Raw genomic sequence first — 19,859 nt, 5'->3', positions numbered from 1 at the left:
GATCTGGAGTCACACGTAGGCCAGACCATGTAACAGCAGCAGATTTCCTTTCCTGAAGGTCATTAGTGAACCAGAAGGGTTTTGATAATTGGCAATGGTGATTATTAGACTTTTATTGAATACAAATTGCTCCGTATGACAACACGATTACGCTACTGCCTGCCCCTAGGTGGTGGGAACTGTCCCCGGATTAAAACGTTCCCCAATGGAAAACAGAATGTGGGTACCTGGAAGCAACGGACCTTCACCTTCAAACACCACACCAATGCAATTATATTCAAACCATGTTTATTCAAATATATTAAATGTATAAAATTCAGCTGCCATATATTATTTGGAGACATCAACAGGCAATAATAGTAACAAAATAACAGTTTTAACAAAAATAAAGAAAATCTCATCAGTAAAGTGCAGTGCATAAAACAAACTCGACACAGTAGAAGTTCATTACAAGTAGCGATCACTGGCCAGCAGAACCCAAGTTTTTTATTCATTCATAGGACATGGGCATCACTGGCTGACCAGCATTTATTGCCCATCCCTAGTTGCCCTTGGAGGGCAGTTGAGAGTCAACCACATTGCTGTGGCTCTGGAGTCACATGTCGACCAGACCAGGTCAGGTCCCAGATTTCCTTCCCTGAAGGACATTAGTGAAGCAGATGGGTTTTCCGACAATGGTTTCATGGTCATCGGTAGATTCTTAATTCCAGAATTCTCAACGCAGTCCAAAAGTCAGTAATAAATAAATTATTGTCTTTGGTCCTTTCCTCAGCAACAGAAGGTGCAGTCACATCACTGGGACTTGCTGTGTCGTGTACTGCAGGTGCCCAGAAGCTTGTCCCAGTGAGTAAAGTAAGGGGCATAGTTGGTCTTAAACTTCATGTGGTGCAGGTCGTGGTGAGGGGCTCCCCCGTAGAGGCCGAAAGGCACTAGCCTGTGGGTGGACCAGGGAAAGTCGTAGCCCGAGTGGTCCTCCACCGAGAGCCAGATGTTGCAGACGAAGAAGGAGAGCTCGGTGAGTGGGTGGCAGCGCAGGATGACCGGATTGACAGCGGCGAAGAAGCCCAGCGAGAGGGTCTCCCAGGCCCCCGAGTGCTCGGTGGTCAGGGCAAAGGTGGCCGTGTACTTGTGGTGGACCTTGTGGAAGGTGCGGTACAGCCAGGGCACCCGGTGGTGCAGCAGGTGCCACACGAAGTACTGGAAGTCGAAGAGCAGCAGGCAGGCGATGATGTCCAGCAGCAGGCGGCCCAGCCCGGGGGCCGAGGCTGGCAGCAGCACCGGCCGCCAGTACCAGTGAGCCAGCGACAAGGGGAAGATGTAGAGCAGGTGGTTGTACAGGGTCCTCCCCACGCAGGCAGCCATCACCTTCAGGTTGGGTTGGTTCTGAGCCTGGATCTTGTACCTCCTCAGGCAGGGCAGCCTGGCCGCCAGCAGGTCCAGGGCCACGTAGGGCAGGCAGAAGAGCAGGTAGACTCCCAGGGAGAAGGAGACCGGGAAGAGGGGGGAGCGCAGCCAATCCTGGCGGCTCCGCAGCAGCTCCCAGGCGGGTTGTAAGCAGGGGGCAGCCTCCAGCGGCGAGTGTGCAGCAGCGCTCCCGGTCACACTGTAGTTCATCCTATGCACCCTGTGCATGATATGTGTGTGAGTCGGTAACAGCTCCTCTATTTATACAACCTCAGCCTGCAGGACACGCCCCACTTTCTACGTGCACATCGGAAAAGAACTTAGTCATTTCTTTTGATACCAATCAAGTAAACGAACTCAAATGAACTTAGGGACAAAGTAAAAGGGGCAGCTCCCCAAAAGGAAGGGGGGAACAGCCCGAACCAAAAACAAAGTCGAAAGGAAACTTAAAACGTCAAACCAAAAGGTGATTATCGGGGTCGATAATACACCCCAGCCCCTGCGGCGCCCAGCGGTCGCGGAAGGCGTCAACCGCGCCCGTGGACACCGCATGCTCCCTCTCCAGAGACACCTGGCCGCGAATGTAGCCGCGGTAGAGGGGCAGACAGTCGGGATGGACGGCCCCGTCGATCGCCCGCTGCCTGGACCTATTGATGGCGCGTCTCGCCAGGCCCAGGAGCAGGTTCACGAGGAGGTCGGCATCCCGACCCACCCCTCTCCGCACCAGGTGCCCGTAGATCAGGAGCGTGGGACTGAAGTGCAAACGAGACATCAGTAAAAGGTGTTTGAGGAAACCAAAAAGGGTGTGCAGCCTAAAACACAGAACGTAGACATGGTCCACGGACTCCACGAGGCCACAGAATGGGCAATCTCGGGAGCCCGTGTACCGGAAAAACCTACGGTTGCACGGCACTGCTGCGTGCAGCACCCTCCACCCCAGGTCCCCGAGATAATTGGGGGAGATCCCTCCGTAGAGGGACCTCGACTGGGGACCTCCGCTGCCCGGCGGCAACAAGGAAAAAGAACTTAGGCAAGGCTCCACAATTAGAAAAGGAAAACGGCTATTTATTACAGCACAGTGTAATCCAGGAAGGATTCTTTCATAAACACCACTTTTGTCTTTATTGTAGCAAAGTTATATCCAGTGAGGATTATTTCTAATCGTCACTTTTGTCTTTTGCAGTGAGGATTATTTCTTAAACGCTATCTTTATCACAGCACAGTGATATATATATATATTATTGCAGGATTGTTTCTTAAACGCCACTTTTGTTTTTCTCAACCCCCCCCCCCCCCCCCGTGCCCCATATTCGGTTTCCCTTTCATTACGTTTCTCTGCCTGGATTGCTGGAATGTTTGAGGATCTGAAAAGTTTTCTGTTTCAGAACTGGAGCGTGTGTTCCGAATCTACATGGGACATTGGGCACCAAGTCAGACAGGCAGAATTCAAACTCTACCACCCCTCCCCCCCCAACACCTCACACACACACACCCAACCATCACAACACACTGTTACTGTTTTATTTTATTCCATTTCCATTTATTTTATTTCATTTCTTCTTTTCATTTCATTCATTTTTATCAGTTTTTATTATTTTTATTTTTCCACTTCAGAAATCTCGCTGTCCACTTTGTGTCCAATCTCAGCCTTAATCGTCACCATTTACATTCCCTTCGTCCAATTACAGCCCTCCACCTTCATAATATAAATCTTATCCGATTTTCCTTCTCTTCAGCTCTGACAAAGGGTCACCCAGTTTCAAAACGTTGGCTCTACTCTCTCTCCACAGATGCTGAGACTTTCCAGCATTTTCTGTTTATGTCACAGTTTCCAGCATCTTGCAGCATTTCGCCTTGAAACACACTGTTACTCAATCAACATCCTAAACTATGCTAACTGTCTCTAGAGGATTAGAGAGGTGATCGCACTCTTCGGGCTCAGTCTGCTGAAGATGGGCCGAAGGGCCTTTTCCTGTGCTGTAGACCTCTAGGATTATACAAGAGGTCATGCTAGAATGCTGATTCGCCAACACATAACCCAACCACTTGGTGGTGCCCAGATTAAATGCTTGAAGTTTGCACTAAGGGTTTTCCACAGTGCAGCAAGTTCAAACTTGAGAGTTTAATCTAAAGACAGGAATGTACCAAACTTTAAAAAAATATTTCTTTGTAATTGCTTGAGCACTAAGCCCCGCCTGTTTAAATTCGAAGGAAAGCTGCACTTGCCCTCGGGACTTTACCAATGTTATCATGAAGGATTGTGCAATAATACCAAGGTGATGTGCATGCAAACTTAGAGCTGCTATACTTTAAAAAAACGTTAAAGGGATTTGTAAATGTTATGCTGCCTTGAAATCTCGAATTCTCATGACCAACATTTATCTGTCAAAGTTATTTTGTGGCACAAGAAGAGGCCCTTTGGCCCATCGTGTCTGCGCCCGCCATCAAGCATCTATCTATTCTAATCCTATTATCCAGCACTTGGCCCATAGCATTGTATACTGCGGCGTTTCATGTACTCATCTAAATGATTGCCAATTACTTCACTACTCTTTACGCTGTGCGTAAATTAGCTGCAATTTTGTCTGAATTACAGGAGGGACAACTGTTCAAAAGTACTGATTGGCTGTGAAGTGTTATGGAAGGTCCTGAAAGGCTCTTTATAAATAGAAACTCTCTCCTTAAAAGGAAAGTCAGTTATTTGTCCCAGAACACCTGGTGACAAGCCCAGAATGTTGCTATTAAAAAATAAACGTCCCAGAAAGGGGTGAGGAGTAAAATCAATTGGCATTTGATTTACCACTGAATACACACTTGTTTTCATCAGATGCTCAAGCATCTGCAGTTGGAACAGAGTCCCACAGCGTGCCTGTCAAGACTGCTTCCCTCTGACATCTTTTCCTCAAAAGAAAAGAAATCAACATTCAATCTCAGGGTTGGGAGCATCTGATAGTTGGTCAGGCCAGGAACAAACAAAAGGAAAGAAATTCAAACTCCACAAAGGGAAATAAGATAGCAGTAAAGAAGTGAATCTATGCCAAAGGAAAACACGAATACAGTACGTGGATAGCTTTTATCTCATTGTTCCTACAATCGCCCCGAGGTCACAATCCTGACGCTCCATATCTGACAATACAACCTTCACCCCATGCAGGTCACAGAGAAGGTCACCTACTTAAGGACATGGTGATTAAATGACCTCGTGCTGTATGTTCCATGTAACTAGGGGCAGGGTGGGGTAAACATTCTTTTGGACAAAAATATACTTCATTCAGAAAATATCTAAAAGAAACATTACAACACATTTCAAATGATCATAACATGAAAATGCAATGGTTTTCACAGTCACTACACAGATCATGTCGCACTCTGAGCTGCTTCGGTACAAAAGGGAGAACACTACAAGCATTTCAACATGGTCAATACAGAAGTGCAATGGTGTTCACAGTTTCGACATAGATCTTGCTGTACTCTGAGGTGCTTCAACACAGTTGCTTTTACTATATGCAGTCAAGAACAAGTTTACAATCTGAGGGCTTTGATAGGTTACTATCCTCTCAATGAAAAGTCTTACACACTGTTCTTTCCACACAGGAAATAAATGCCAGCAATGCCCACATCCCAATTTGATTTAAAAAATCTAACCCGTCTTTAGCTATATTTGGACTCTGTTTCCACTGTCACATTTGTTCACAGTAAGAAGTTTAACAACACCAGGTTAAAGTCCAACAGGTTTATTTGGTAGCAAAAGCCACATTTGTTCACACAGAGCTCTACGTAATCAGCAGTCAGCTGACTTGGCTGCTTGATGTATTTTTAAGTGCGAGGAATTTTCTGCTATACACTTGGTAACTTTCTATGCAATTTATTTCTTCTGACAGTGAAGTGTGTTTTTATACTGATGCAATCATAGGACCATAGAATCCCAATAGTGCAGAGCAGAAAGAGGCCATTTGGCCCTTCAGGTCTGCACCGACCCTCCGACAGAGCAGGACCACCCCTCACCTTACCCCATAAACCCACACATTTACCCCACTAATTCCCTAATCTGCACATCTTGGGACACTAAACGGGCAATTTAGCATGGCCAATCCACCTAACCTGCACATCTTTAGAGTGTGGGAGGAAATTGGAGCACCGAGAGGAAACTATGCAGACACGGGGAGAATGTGCAAACTCCACACAGTCACCTAAGGCCAGAATTGAACCCAGGTCCCTGGCGCTGTGAGGGAGCAGTGCCACCATTTAACCATTTACCCTATCATTAACTATTTAAGTTTAGATGGATATGGTTAAAGGTCCAGTGTTATTGGAATCACAAATTATTGAACTGTGGGATAACTCTAAACTGTGGAAAAATTCCCTGTCAACTTCAAGGGTGTCTATTGGTCTCCTCCATTTTCTGTTTACTATGATTGCCTGAAGGGTTTAGATTTCATGTGGCCGCATTCATTTAATGTTTAACTGAATATAAAAAAAAGAAACCTCCCATTCAGTAATCTGCCTGAGCAAAACACTGCAAATGCCAGAGGTCTGCAATAAAAACAGAAAATACTGGAAATACTCAACAAGTCTGACAACTTCTGTCAAAAGAGGAAGAAAGTTAATAGCTGGAATTTTCCATCCGTTCACGCCCGGCCACACCGCTGCAAGCAAGAAGAGAATTTGGTGCTCAGCCAAATCTCCCTCCACCGCAGCGGGAACCAGAGAATTCCGCCGGCAAGAATGACAGAAAGTTGCGGTCAATATTTCAGGTGTATGACCATGCCTGAACTGAGAGGACGTCGAGATATAACAGGTTTTGAGCAAGAAAATGGGAGCGGGTAGAACAAAGTGAAAGTCTGTGATCAAGTGCAAGGTAATGAAATCTCAAAAAGGACATTGAGACAAGGCAAAGAGAGAAAGTAAAATGACAAGCAAAAGGTGCATCTTTATTTTCTTTATTCTTTCGTGGGATGTGGGCATCACTATCAAGTAAGAAGTTTAACAACACCAGGTTAAAGTCCAACAGGTTTATTTGGTAGCAAAAGCCACACAAGCTTTCGAGGCTCTGAGCCCCTTCTTCAGGTGAGTGGGAATTCTGTTCACAAACAGAACTTATAAAGACACAGACTCAATTTACATGAATAATGGTTGGAATGCGAATACTTACAACTAATCCAGTCTTTAAGAAACAAAACAATGGGAGTGGAGAGAGCATCAAGACAGGCTAAAAAGATGTGTATTGTCTCCAGACAAGACAGCCAGTGAAACTCTGCAGGTCCACGCAACTGTGGGAGTTACAAATAGTGTGACATAAATTCTGATTCTAGGATCGCATGATAAAGACTCAGGAGGAAAAAAGCAGAAATATTTATGTGAAATAGTGTGACATAAACCGGGATATTGGGTTTATGTCACACTATTTCACATAAATATTTCTGCTTTTTTCCTCCTGAGTCTTTATCATGCGATCCTAGAATCAGAATTTATGTCACACTATTTGTAACTCCCACAGTTGCGTGGACCTGCAGAGTTTCACTGGCTGTCTTGTCTGGAGACAATACACATCTTTTTAGCCTGTCTTGATGCTCTCTCCACTCCCATTGTTTTGTTTCTTAAAGACTGGATTAGTTGTAAGTATTCGCATTCCAACCATTATTCATGTAAATTGAGTCTGTGTCTTATAAGTTCTGTTTGTGAACAGAATTCCCACTCACCTGAAGAAGGGGCTCAGAGCCTCGAAAGCTTGTGTGGCTTTTGCTACCAAATAAACCTGTTGGACTTTAACCTGGTGTTGTTAAACTTCTTACTGTGTTTACCCCAGTCCAACGCCGGCATCTCCACATCATCACTATCAAGGCCAGCATTTGCTGCCTATCCCTAATTGTCCTTGAACTGAGTGGCTTGTCGGCACATTTCAGTTAAGAGTCAACTACATTTCCGTCTGGAGTCACATGTGGGCCAGAGTCACATGTGAGCCAGACCGGGTAAAGACGGCAGATTTCCTTCACAAAAGGGCATGAACCAGATGGATTTTTACAACAGTCAATGGCACTTCCACAATTCTACAAATGTTCTCTTCCTGTTGGGGAACACTTCAGCGGTCACGGGCATTCGGCTTCTGATCTTCGGGTAAGCATTCTCCAAGGCGGCCTTCATGACACACGACAATGCAGAGTCGCTGAGCAGAAACTGATAGCCAAGTTCTGCACACATGAGGACGGCCTCAACCGGGATCTTGAATTCATGTCACACCATCTGTAACCTCCACGACGTGCCTGGGCTTGCAAAATCTCACTAACTGTCCTGTTTGGAGACAATACACATCTCTTTAACCTGTGCTTAACGTTCTCTCCACTCACATTGTCTGTACCTTTAAGACTTGATTACCTGTAAAGACTCGCATTCCAATCATTATTTTGTAAATTAAGTTTGTGTCTTTATATGCCCTGTTTGTGAATAGGTCTCCCACTCACCTGACGAAGGGGCAGCGCTCCGAAAGCTAGTGGCTTTTGCTACCAAATAAACCTGTTGGACTTTAACCTGGTGTTGTGAGACTTCTTACTGTGTTTACCCCAGGCCAACGCCGACATCTCCACATCACTTCCACAATCACCATTGCTGAGATTAACTTTATGTATTCCAGAATTTTTATGAGTTGACTTCCTCCAGTTGCAATAGTAAGACTTGAACTCATGCTCCCATGGGGAGTCAGGGCTTTCTAGATTGCTAATTCAGTGACATTACCATTCTGCCACTATATCCCCATCTAGAGGTCGAAATGTAAAAAGCAGAATTATCCCCAACAGCTACCAGTCAGTCAAAAAGAAAATCACCACTGGAGCAGAAATTACAATCTCAGTGTTGGCTCTGACAGGCAATAAAGTGTCTCATTGAAGACCAATATTGAGCTCCAGTTTTTAACTTTTTTCATGGGATGTGGGTGTCACTAATTGCCCCCCTTGATCTGAATGGCTTTCTCTGTCAACCACATTGCTGTGGGTCTGGAGTCACATGCAGGCCAGACAAGGTAAGGACAGCAGATGTCCTTCACTAAAGGACATTAATGAACCAGATTTTTTTTTGGGGGGGGGGGGGGTTAATGACAATCAACAATGGTTTCATGGTCATCATTAGACTTTTAATTCCAGGCTTTTATTGAATCACAATTTCACCATTTGCTGTGCTGGGATTCAAACCCAGGACATTATCCCGGGTCTCTGGATTACTAGCCCAATGGCAACACCATGATGCCACATCTCCCACATGTGGGCCAATGTGACAGGATGAGGACAGAGAAGTTAGAGTGGGAGTCAGAACCCCTACAGCACCCAGACTCAACCTTGAATTCAGAAATTTCAGATCATAATCTCTGCCCTGTGCAGTTCCAACAGTCATCAACGTGAAACATTGGCCGGAGTTTTCCCACCATTCACGCCGGCGGGGATTTCCAGTCCTGCCCACGGCGTGCCCTCTGCCTCAGGTTTCATGGAAATCCTGTTAACGGCAGCGGGACCAGAAGGTTTCGTTGTTGGCCAAAGGCCAACCCTTTCGCTGCCCCGAATCATGCGTCGGGTTCGACAGTAAATCCCACTCCTTAATTCTGTCCCCCTCGTTCCACAGATTCTTCCAGATCCACCGAGTAATTCCAACATTCTTTGCTTTTGTTGCAGTAATTTGTTCATTTTATTCAGAACTTGTGCCCCAGGATCCCTTTAATTCAATGAATCATACCTGACAAGCGATTAAAAGCAGCAAGGTGTAAAACTCTTAACAGTTATTGAGGGGATGGGTTGAGGATTTTCACAGTTTTCACAAGACTACAAGAGACTTGGTGATAGGAATGGGGTGGAGGGGGAGGGGTAAATTTTCTAGACACACGTGATTAATTTTCATTTTTTTTCCCCTGTATATTTTTGAGAAGGCGAGAGCAGAATGAAATGAAAAACACCTTCTACTCATCGGAAAGAAAGTGGAAAATCCGGATTGTCCCTCGCTGCTGAAATAATCGTTCTGTTGCGACAAGTGAAGAGAAAGTTGTCATCCAATGTCGTCGGAAACGTTGACAAGTCTTTTCACTTTAAATAGATGCCGCTGTGCAAAGGCACTTGATGCTGTTAGAAGTTTCATCATTATTTACATCGGAGGTCAACATTGCAGCCAAATCAATGTGCTTCTCTCACTTAAACTGATAAGTATTGATCAAATATTATTGACAGAGGTAATGTCTATTTAAGCACCATTCCGGGGGAATTTTGCCATATAGTAGTTTAATTTCATTTTGATGAATCATTCAATCAGTGAAACCAAAAATGAATGCGAACAGGAAATTGAAAGTGGCAAATGCACAGCTTTCTTCATTGAGTTTTGACTTTGAGGGGATCTGGACTGAGTGGCTGGGGAGAGGCTATTCCTGTTGGCAGAAGGCTCCCGTGTCTGTGTGGGTTTCCTCTGGATGCTCCAGTTTCCTCCCACAGTCCGAAAGATGTGTTGGTGAGGTGGATTGGCCATGCTAAATTGCCCCTTTGTGTCAGGGGGATTAGCTAGGGTAAATGCATGGGGTTGTGGGGATAGGGCTTGGGTGGGATTGTGGTTGGTGCAGACGTGATGGGCCGAATGGCCTCCTTCTGCACTGTAGGGATTCTATGACTGGAGGACACTGATTACAGAGGAATAGAAAATAGCCCAAAGTGACTGGAGGAAATACTTCCTTTATGTACGGAGTGCGCTGCCTTGTGTGATAGTGAAGGCAGATTTAATCATGATTTTCAAAAGAGAATTGGATAAATAACTGAAGAGAAAATAATTGCAGGGTTACGGGGAAAAGGTAGGGGAGCGAGGCAAGCAGACTTGCTCTTGCAGAGAGCCAGCATGACATGGGGGCCGAATGGCCTCCTTCTGCCCAATTGCTGTTCTCTGATGCTATGATTCTCTGTGTGACTACAAGCCAGTCAAGGCGGGAAATACTTTTAAGAATGAGAATCCAGGACAAAATGAACAATCACTTGGGACAAATGTAGATTAATGAAGGAAAGGGAGTGGCACAGTGATTAGCACCGCCTCACAGCACCAGGGACCTGGGTTCAATTCTGGCCTCGGGTGACTATGTGGAGTTTGCATGTTCTTCCCGTACCTGTGTGGGTTTCCTCTGGTTTCCTCCCACAGTCCAAAGATACACAGGTTAGGTGGATTGGCCACGCTAATTTGCCCCTTAGAGTCCCCAGATGTGTAGGTTAGGGGAATTAGTGGAGTAAATATCTGGGGTTATGGGGATAGGGCTTGTGTGGGATGCTAATTTGGTTCAGACTTGATGAGCCTCTGCACTGTAGGGATTTCATGATCCTATGAAAGGCAGCATGGATTTTTTAAAGGAAATGAAAGTTTAGTTAATTTGATGGGAGTTTATGGATGAGCTAAGACAGAAGGTTTTTGAAGATAATGTGATTGGTGTGATGCACAAGGTGTTTGATAAAGTGCCACATATCAGGCTTGTCAGCAAGGTTAAACCCACTGAATAAAGGGACAGTGGTATCATGGGCATAGAATCATAAAATTCTGCAGTGCAGAAGGAGACCATTCAGCCCATCAAATCTGCACCACCATGATTCCACCCAGGCCCTATCCCTATAACACCATGCATTTACCTTAGGTAGTTCCCCTGATATTGAGAGAGAATTTAGTATGGCCAATCCACCTAACCCACGGATTTTTTGGGCTGTGGGAGGAAACTGGAGCACCCGGAGGAAACCCATGCAGACACGGGGAGAATGTGCAAGCTCCACACAGGCAGTGATCCAAACTGGGAATCAATCCTCTGTCCCTGCCACTGTGAGGCAGCAGTGCTAATCACTGTGCCACCGTGCCAGCTTTGACATGAAGCTGGCTGTGTGACAGGACATAGAAAGCATGGTTGCTTTTCAGACTGGAGAAAAGTTTACCGTGGCGATCCTCAGGGGTTGGGAATGCTTCCTTGATCAATGTTATTAATCTAGCTTTGGGTCTACAGGACGCAATTGTAAAATTTGCAGATGACACAAACCTCTAAATAACCTGAACTGCGAAAGGATGGTGGTAGACTTGAAGAGATGATAGATAGGCTGGCAAAATGGACAGGCATGTGGCTGATGAAAGTAAATGCAGAGTGGTGTGAAGAGTTGCATTTTGTCGGGAGGGGGGGTGGGTGGTGCCATGACTGACAATACGAAATGAAGTGTACAATTGTAAAGAGCTGGAGAAAGAGAGGGGGATGTGACACAAATCGATGAAGGCGTGAGGTGAGGGCAGGATGTAAAAGAGTGTAAAATCAAGGATGCCTACAAATCTAGTTTGGCTTCAAACACAATATTATGTTCAGTGCTGGTCAGTACACTTCCAGAAGGATGTAAAAGCCGTAGAGAAAGTGAAGAAACGATTTAAGAGGGTGGTGATTATGCGGATAGTTTGGAAAAGCTGGGTTTGTTTTCCTTGGAGAATTGCAGCTTGGGCAAACATTTGATAAAGATGTTCAAATTCATCGGGATTGGGGGTGAGAGGGTGAACAGAGTAGATGGATAGAGAATAACTGTCAGATCCGCCATGGTCTTACTGAATGGTGAAGCAGGCCAGAGGGGCTGAGTGGCCAACTCCTGCTTCTAATTCACATCTTCATATGTTCCCATCAGCAAAAGGACACCAACTTCAGGTGAACGGCAAAAGAACCAATGGAGGCCTTATTTTCCAGTAAGTTGTCAGGGTCTGGATGCACTGCCTGAGAAGGTTCTGGAAGGAGATACAATTCAAACTTTCAAAAGAGAATTGGATAAGCACCTGAAGAGTAATAATTTGTAGGGCTGCAGGGAAAGGGTGGGCAAATGAGACCAGCTGTTATTGACCTTGCCAAGAACAGCATGGGCACAATGGGCCAAACAGCCTCCAACTGTGCTGTAACCATTCTAAAGTTTTTAAAGTTAATTTATTAGTGTCGCAAGTAGGCTTCCATTAACACTACAATGAAGTTACTGTGAAAATCCCCCAGTCGCCACACTCCGGCGCCTGTTTGAGTACACTGAGGGAGAATTTAGCATGGCCAATGCACCTAACCAGCATGTCTTTTGGACTGTGGGAGGAAACCGGTGCATCCAGAGGAAACCCATGCAGACACGGGGAGAACGTGCAGACTCTGCACAGGCAATGACCCAAGCTGGGAACCGAACCTATGTCCCTGTGAGGCAGCAGTGCTAACCACTGTGCCACTGTGCCGACCCATGATTCTATGATACCACAAAGAACAAAGAAAATTACAGCACAGGAACAGGCCCTTCGGCCCTCCAAGCCTGCACCGACCATGCTGCCCGACTTAACTAAAACTCCCTACCCTTCTGGGGACCATATCCCTCTATTCCCATCCTATTCATATATTTGTCAAGACACTCCTTGATGGTTCTATGAGAGTTTCTATGACGGTTCAAATTTCAGTTTTGTTTTCTGAATTGAAAGTGGGTGTTTCCACTTTTTAAACAACTTTTAAAAGGTGTATGTTCCCTTTCAGATTCCACCAAACTTACCAACAGGAACCAAATCAATGAAGAGCTGTCTGAAACTGTGCTCATTTAATATTTCTGAAGTTCTTTAACCCTTGCTGCAAACTAGTTGAGCAATAGGAAAGCACAATAAACCAGCTCTGCAGTGTGGGAATGGCGAAAAGCTAAACTGATTAGTGACATTGGTCTGCAATTATTCGAGGGGCTGTGTAGTCTCCATTGCTGAATCTTACTGTGGGTGTTGGGACCCCAGCATTATGCTGAAAACTAGGCCTCGAGCCCACATTTGCCAGCAACTCGAAACATTCACCGATTGTACCCCAGCCAGCCCCCTAATTGGCTGCCCGTGAGCCCATGTGTTGAGAGTGGGCAGAGGGTGGGATCCTGAAGTTGCCAGGCCAGTCAGGGAGGCCGGGACTTTGGAAGCTTGGCAATGCCAGGGGCAGTGGTTGCTGAAGCAGGATGGAGGGGAAACATCTCTGGGGGGGGGGGGGGGGGGGGTGGAGACTCCCTTTGATGACCTTCTGGACTAGTGCAGGGTGGATGCCCCCAGGTAGCTGGCAGCCTTTCTACAGAGCAGAGGAATTGCCCTGGCGTCATCAAAATGCCTCTGAAATCTCCTTCAAACCTACATCCTCCTGAATCTCTCCATTGCTCTGGTCAGGTCTCTTGTGAATCCGCCCTTTTCTTTGGCTTGAGCAACCCAAGGATGTTGACTCTGTAGAATTCTAATCCTATGCCTCTCCATTTCTTCACTATTCTCTTCTCCTCTGAAACCTGCCTCATCTCCCAAGTGTTCAGCCAAACTTTCGATCTTTCCTATTGTCCTCACATTCTCAGCCTGCTTTGTTTTGTTCACCGGCCAATAAAGCATCTTGGGCCATGGGTTACATGAAAACTGCATTGTGAAAGTTGTTGGGGGCGATTCTCCTGGCCCACTGCGCTGCCTGAGTAGAACAGCAGGCCAGGAGACATCAGTGGGGAGCCTGTAGCGGGACTCGCGACCGGCGTCCAGCCGAATGCTAGTATCCCCTTTTTTCAATGTAATCAGCCTTGCGCTGGAAAGCAGCGTAAGGCTGATTATAATATTCAAATCTACATTTCAATATCATTAGGGAGCCTGGTATGGTATTCTCCAGGCTCGCTAGTATCTCCCTAGCGCAGGGTAAAGTTACCACCAGCGAGGATTCGACCTGGCCCCCATCAAATGGGGCCAGGCATGATCACCCTGTTGGTGAGGACGGAGGCCACTGAGGCTCCTCCGGGAGGTTGGGGGCAGGGGGTGCCCCATGGGCAATGCCAGCTCAGTAGTGCCAGTCTGGCACCCTGGCACTGCCCATCGAGCACTGGGCAGTGCTAAAGGAGGTGGGGCCTGAGGGTGGATACAGGGGAGGGGTGGGGGGGGGGGGGTGCAGGGTTGATTGGTGGTGTCGGGGGAGATCCGCTATGCACTCTGCAATGCGATCAGTGGGAAATGGAGGGAGGAGGCGATCGGGGATGGGGCTGCCCAAGCTGGGGTGGTGATTGGAGTTGGCCTGGGAGGGCAGCTGAGTAGGCCGGTGATCGGGGGGGGGGGAGGGAGGTCAGGGAGGCTTACAATCAGGGGGGTGGTGGGGGGGTGGTCGGGCAGGCTAGGAATCGGAGGGAGGGTTTTGGGGAGGCCATGAGTCGGAGGGTGGGTGTTCGGTGAGGCTGGCAGTCGGGAGTGGGGGTGCCTGGGAAGCAGTCAGGAAGCTGGCGATCAGGGTGAGGGGATGGGGTGAGGGAGGGCGTTGGGAAGCTGGCAATCGGGGGAAGGGGGCCTGGGGAGCAATTGGGGGGCTGCCGATGGGGGGCAGGGGGGGGGGCAATGCGCATACGCCAATCTCCCCATTGGCACAGCGGCGTATGCGCAGTGGCCCATTTAGCACGCTGATTTCAGCCTCTCCAGCAGGGTGAGGGTCTGCCCTCCAACTCACCAGCATAAGTCTCTCTAAGGCACTCTGCAATGCATAGAGTCCCGGAGATTTGTAAAACTCAGTGCACCCAAAAAAACAGGTGGGAAAATCTCCTGTTTACCTGCCGGTTGGGCACTTAGTTTTTTTTGGGAGAATCGGTCCTGTTATTGCTGATGTTAATTGACTTGTTTTCTGTTATTGAGATGTCTCCAGTTACATTTCTTGAACAAGGGAAATGATATTTGCAACCTCCAACCAGCTGGAATCTCCCCAGTGCTGATTAACTTCCACAAGGTGGTTGTTCTTGTTTCCCAGGATCAAACATCTTTGTCGTTCACAATCGCAAAGGATTCCATTATTTTAGGAAGGAGTTGGTCTGAAAGCACAGTGAGATGTTGGTTTGTCCCCACTCCAAGCTGCACATATATGCTACATTACATAATCCTTTTTAAACAGAGAAAACATCTGAAGCACACAAAAACAGTTTGAAGTTGAAATTTAATGGAATATTAAACCATGTGTACTGTGTGAGTGTGAGCGTGGAATGTGTGAGTGTGTGAGATGTGAGTTGTGAGTGTAGAAGATGAGTGTGTAAGGTGTGAATGTGGATTTGTGGGGTAAATATGTGGGGCTATGGGGATAGGACCTGGGTGGGATGCTACGTCGGAGAGTCGGTGCAGACTCGATGGCCGAATGGCTTCCTTCTGTACTGTAAGGATTCTATGATGCCATAATTCAAAAAACTAAGATGTGCGTAACATTCCAATCCAAACAAGGCTCCCAGAAATCCCTGACTCTTCCCGTTTGTCACGTGATTGAGAAGATCCTGGTTCGAAGGTCACCGCAGAGAATTGGGCACAGGATTCAGGCTGACACTGCGGCAGAGTGCTGAGGGATGACCATCAGATGAGATGTTAAATCGAGGCCATGTCTGCCAGGTTACCTGGATGGGAAAGGTTATGTAACACTATTAAAAATATCAGGTGTCCAGGCTAATATTTAACCTTCAGCCAACATCATTGAATCGGATTATCTGTTCAGCATTATCTTACAAAGCAATGTTATCTTATGAAACAATGTGAAAGTTGGCAGCTGGGTTTTCCAGATTACAGTTCTGATTGCACTTCAGAAGTTTTTAATTAATTGGCTGTGTAACACTTTGGGAGACTCTGAGGAAGTGTAAGGTGCTATTTCAATGCAAGGTTTTAGTATTTTTCAAACATAGTAAGTAGTCTCACAACACCAGGTCAAAGTCCAACAGAAAGCGCTCCTGAAAAAAGACTCAGCCTTATTCTCCCCCTGCCAGGTTACTCTTCGATTATTACTTTATGGCCTCTTCAACAAGCGAACACGCCAGACATGGGGTGAGCCATTCATGTGCTAGTTGGTGCGCCTTCCGCCAATGACATTGTTGAGGCTTGGCCAATCAGTAGCAGCAGGTTCAGCAATTAGACAACCTTTCAGTGCCAAATATCTTGAAGTACTTCTGTTGAACTAAAGGATGTAAACACAGATGGAATAAGAATAAACATTGGTCTTATAATGGATTAAATATTAGAAGATGAGTTTCTGAGTAGTGGATATGTGGACAGATGTTTTGGAAAAGTCATGAACGTTAGTTTGATTGATATCTTTTGACAAGAAGTATTTACGCAGATATAATCTTAAAATAGATCCAGTAAATGTCACATGTGAAAGAAAAGGGAAATTTTTTAAGTATCAGTAGGTCAAAGTGCAGAAAAACAATTCTATATCTGGGGCTAACCCAAATGGCAAAATGGAGGTGTGCATTTTATTGATAAGATAAGTCTAACTCATTACTATCCCTGCTCACACAAAATGCAGATTTTGTTACTCACTGTTTAACTTTCAGACACAGGGAATTTTCAAACCTTTACAGGGAATAGCTGATGAATCATTCAATTTGCATATTTGCTCTCTGAAGTCTGTTGTTTTCTTCTCAGAATCACAGAATCTTTACAGCGCAGAAGGAGGCCATTTGGCCCATCGAATCTGCACTGGCTTTTTGAAAGAGCATTCTACCTAGTCCCACTCCCCTGCCTTATCCCCGTAACCTTGCACATTCTTTCTTTTCAGATATCAATCTGATCCTCTTTTGAATACTTTGATTGAGCCTGCCTGCACCATCCGCTCAGGAAGTTTGTTCCACTCTCCAACCACCCACTGGGTGAAAAAATATTTCCTCACATCACTTTACTCCTTTTGCCTATTCTTTTGAATCCGTGCCCTCTGGTTCTTGATGTGCTCTTGAGAGGGAACGGTTTCTCACTATTTACCCTGTCCAAATCTCTCAGGCACAGTAAGTAGTCTCACAACACCAGGCTAAAGTCCAACAGGCTAATTTGGTCCAACGCCGCAACTTCACATCAAATCTCTCAGGATTATGAATGCCTCTATCGGGTCTCTTCTCAGCCTTCTTTTATCCAAGGAATACAGACCCAACTGCTCCGATCCATCCTCATAGCTACAGTTGTTTATCCCTGGAATCATTGTTGTGAATCTCCTCTGTCCTCTCGCCAATGTCTTCACATCCTTCTTCAAGTATGGTGCCCAGGGCTGGATGCAGTACTCCAGACGAGGCCTAACTAGTGTCTTCTACAAGTTTAACATGACCTCCTTTCTCTTGTACCCAATGCTCCTATTAATACAGCCTAGGAAACCCATATACTTTATTAACTTCTCTCTCAACATGTCCTGCCATCTTCAATGACGTATGTACATATACACTGAGGTTCCTCTGTTCCTGCATCTCCTTTAGAGTTTCTCCCTCTATATTATACTGTTTCTCCACATTCTTCATGCCAAAATGAATCACCTCACACTTCTCTGCATTGAATTTAATCTGCTACTTGTCTGCCCAATCCACCAACACGTTTATGTCCTTTTGAAGTTTAAGATCATCCTCGTCACAGTTGACAATGTTTCCAATATTTGTATCGAGCACAAATTTTGAAGTCATGCCCACCACAGTCTAGCTCATTGGATTTTCTATGTGACATCTACCACATGCGTACTTCTTCATTTTCAACCTCTATCTCTCTCATTATTCAGGCTGTACTAGGTTTGTTTGTCCCACCTTCCCCCCCCTTGACATTTCCTGCAATATTATCTCTTTGAAGATAACCCATTGTTCAGCCACCGTCTTTTGTGCTAACATTTGATTCCAACTCATTCAATTCTGATACATTCTCATCCCATCAAAGTTGGCTTTTTCCCAATTAATTATCCCCACTCTGGATTGTTCCTTGTCCTTTTCCATGGCCAACCTAAACTTATGACACAAAGGTCACTGTCCCCAAATGCTCTTCAATGATATCTGATCCACTTGGTCCAACTCATTCCCAGAGCCAGGTCCAACATTGCCTGCCCTCTCATTGGATCAGAAACATACTGCATAATTAGGAAATGACTGACTGCAAGATAGGTTTAGAGTGATTGAATCTGATAATGCTTTTCAGCGATTCTTATACGTGTTTACTGGGTTTTCTTCCGATGTTTGTTCTTTATGTGTTTTGAACATCCCTATAGTGATTATCAATGTTTCCTATTATTTACAGCTTCTTTCACTGATACCAGTGAGTGGGCCCATTTCCAGTTAGTGAGCTCTCAAAAGTCCCACTATCTGAATCTGTGACAAACAGAGCTATGGGTTAAATAAGAGAGCCCCCTCAGTTGTCAATAAGTTATAAAACAATGTATTTGTATCACCTAGCATTAAAATGTTCATTCTTATCTTCAGATGCCCTTGGCCAACTTAATTTCTGTGAAGCTCCGAGGTATCTGCTCCCTTCCAATGTTGTGTACCCCCAATTCGATTTCTCCACCATTGGGACTCAGCTCCGGAATTCTTTCCCTAAATCTTCCCTCCTCTCTACCCACCCGCCAGCCCCTTCCTCCCCCCCTCACTTCTCCTTAAAACGTCTTTCACACAGTTTTGGTCACCATTATCTCCAAATGTGGCCCAGTGTCAATTATTGTTTGTTAATGGCCTGTGAAGCTCCTTTAACATTTACTCCATTAATGGTGTTCGATAAAAGCCAGCTATTTTGTTTGCTGGTATACGCAACTATCACAGCAAGTCACAGTTCATTCTGATTGAGGAAACAGGAGCAATTCTCTCTCCGTAGCTGGTGCTCCGTATCTTACCGAGTGATCATTGCTGGTCTATGAGTCATACGATGACGATCATTGGACTTTTTGAACATTGGACCATTGGGTGGCACAGTGGTTAGCACTGCTGTTTCCACAGCGCCAGGGACCTGGGTTTGATCCCCGGCTTGGATCACTGTCTGTGTATGGATCGCCTGCACTTGGTTGAGGTCATTAGGTTACGCTGAGGCTTCATATGTTTCATATGAAGCAATTTTTAAAAGCGGCATCTCGGCCTTTTGGCTAAGATGTAAATGAGCTCAAGTCTTGGAGGAGGATCCTCCCCCTTCTCCAATCAGCTTGACTCATGTAGATCAGGCCCAGGACAGGGTGGTTTTGGTCTCCCGTCCTGTCTTGTCAGCCTGGATCTGAAATGTCTCAACTTGTTGAGACTCTGAATTGGATTTGATTTGATTGAATTGGAAAAGTATATTTAAAAAAAAAATCAGTCTGGCTGGACAGAAGTCAACAAATTGCATCTATATAGCAACTTTAATGTAACGAGTATTGCAGTATTCACAGTTTAAGCAGTAAGGAAAAGGAACACTGAACCAAGAAGTGAGAGGTGATGTGGGATGAGAAAGGCATGGTCAAAGGGATGGTCTTTGAGGTGCAGGGTGAAATTAAACTGTCAAGGAATAAGCAGAAAACGATTAAGAATTCCGCTTAAAATCCCAGTGAGCTTGACCTTTTGAATGTGGAATTACACCGCTGAAGTAGAAGTTGTGGTGAAAGATGACAGCTTAGAAATCTTCTGAAAGGGGAAGAGATGGTCATGGGTTACAGAACTGGGACAAGAAGGGGCCATATGGGGAAAATACCGACCCAGAGTCACATTGAATGGTGA

The 19,859-nt window shown here is 45.7% G+C and overlaps 2 protein-coding genes across 3 annotated transcripts in view; one reads left to right on the top strand and one right to left on the bottom strand.

Annotated features, from left to right (window-relative positions):
* lipf (lipase, gastric) overlaps nt 1-19,859 on the top strand; it is a 911,257-nt gene that overhangs the window by 580,437 nt on the left and 310,961 nt on the right. The window lies entirely within an intron of this gene.
* Nucleotides 324-1,614, bottom strand: ch25h (cholesterol 25-hydroxylase). Its single transcript, XM_078224414.1, has one exon. The coding sequence runs from the start codon at nt 1,612-1,614 to the stop codon at nt 793-795; it is 822 nt and encodes a 273-aa protein (XP_078080540.1). The 3' UTR covers nt 324-792.

The sequence above is a fragment of the Mustelus asterias genome, chromosome 11, assembly GCF_964213995.1.
Source record: "Mustelus asterias chromosome 11, sMusAst1.hap1.1, whole genome shotgun sequence".
Taxonomy (NCBI): domain Eukaryota; kingdom Metazoa; phylum Chordata; class Chondrichthyes; order Carcharhiniformes; family Triakidae; genus Mustelus; species Mustelus asterias.
This window is presented reverse-complemented; position numbering and strand designations above follow the sequence as displayed.

Excerpts from the sequence above, each read along its gene's own strand:
- ch25h (XM_078224414.1), bottom strand. The coding sequence starts at position 1,614 with ATGAACTACAGTGTGACCGGGAGCGCTGCTGCACACTCGCCGCTGGAG.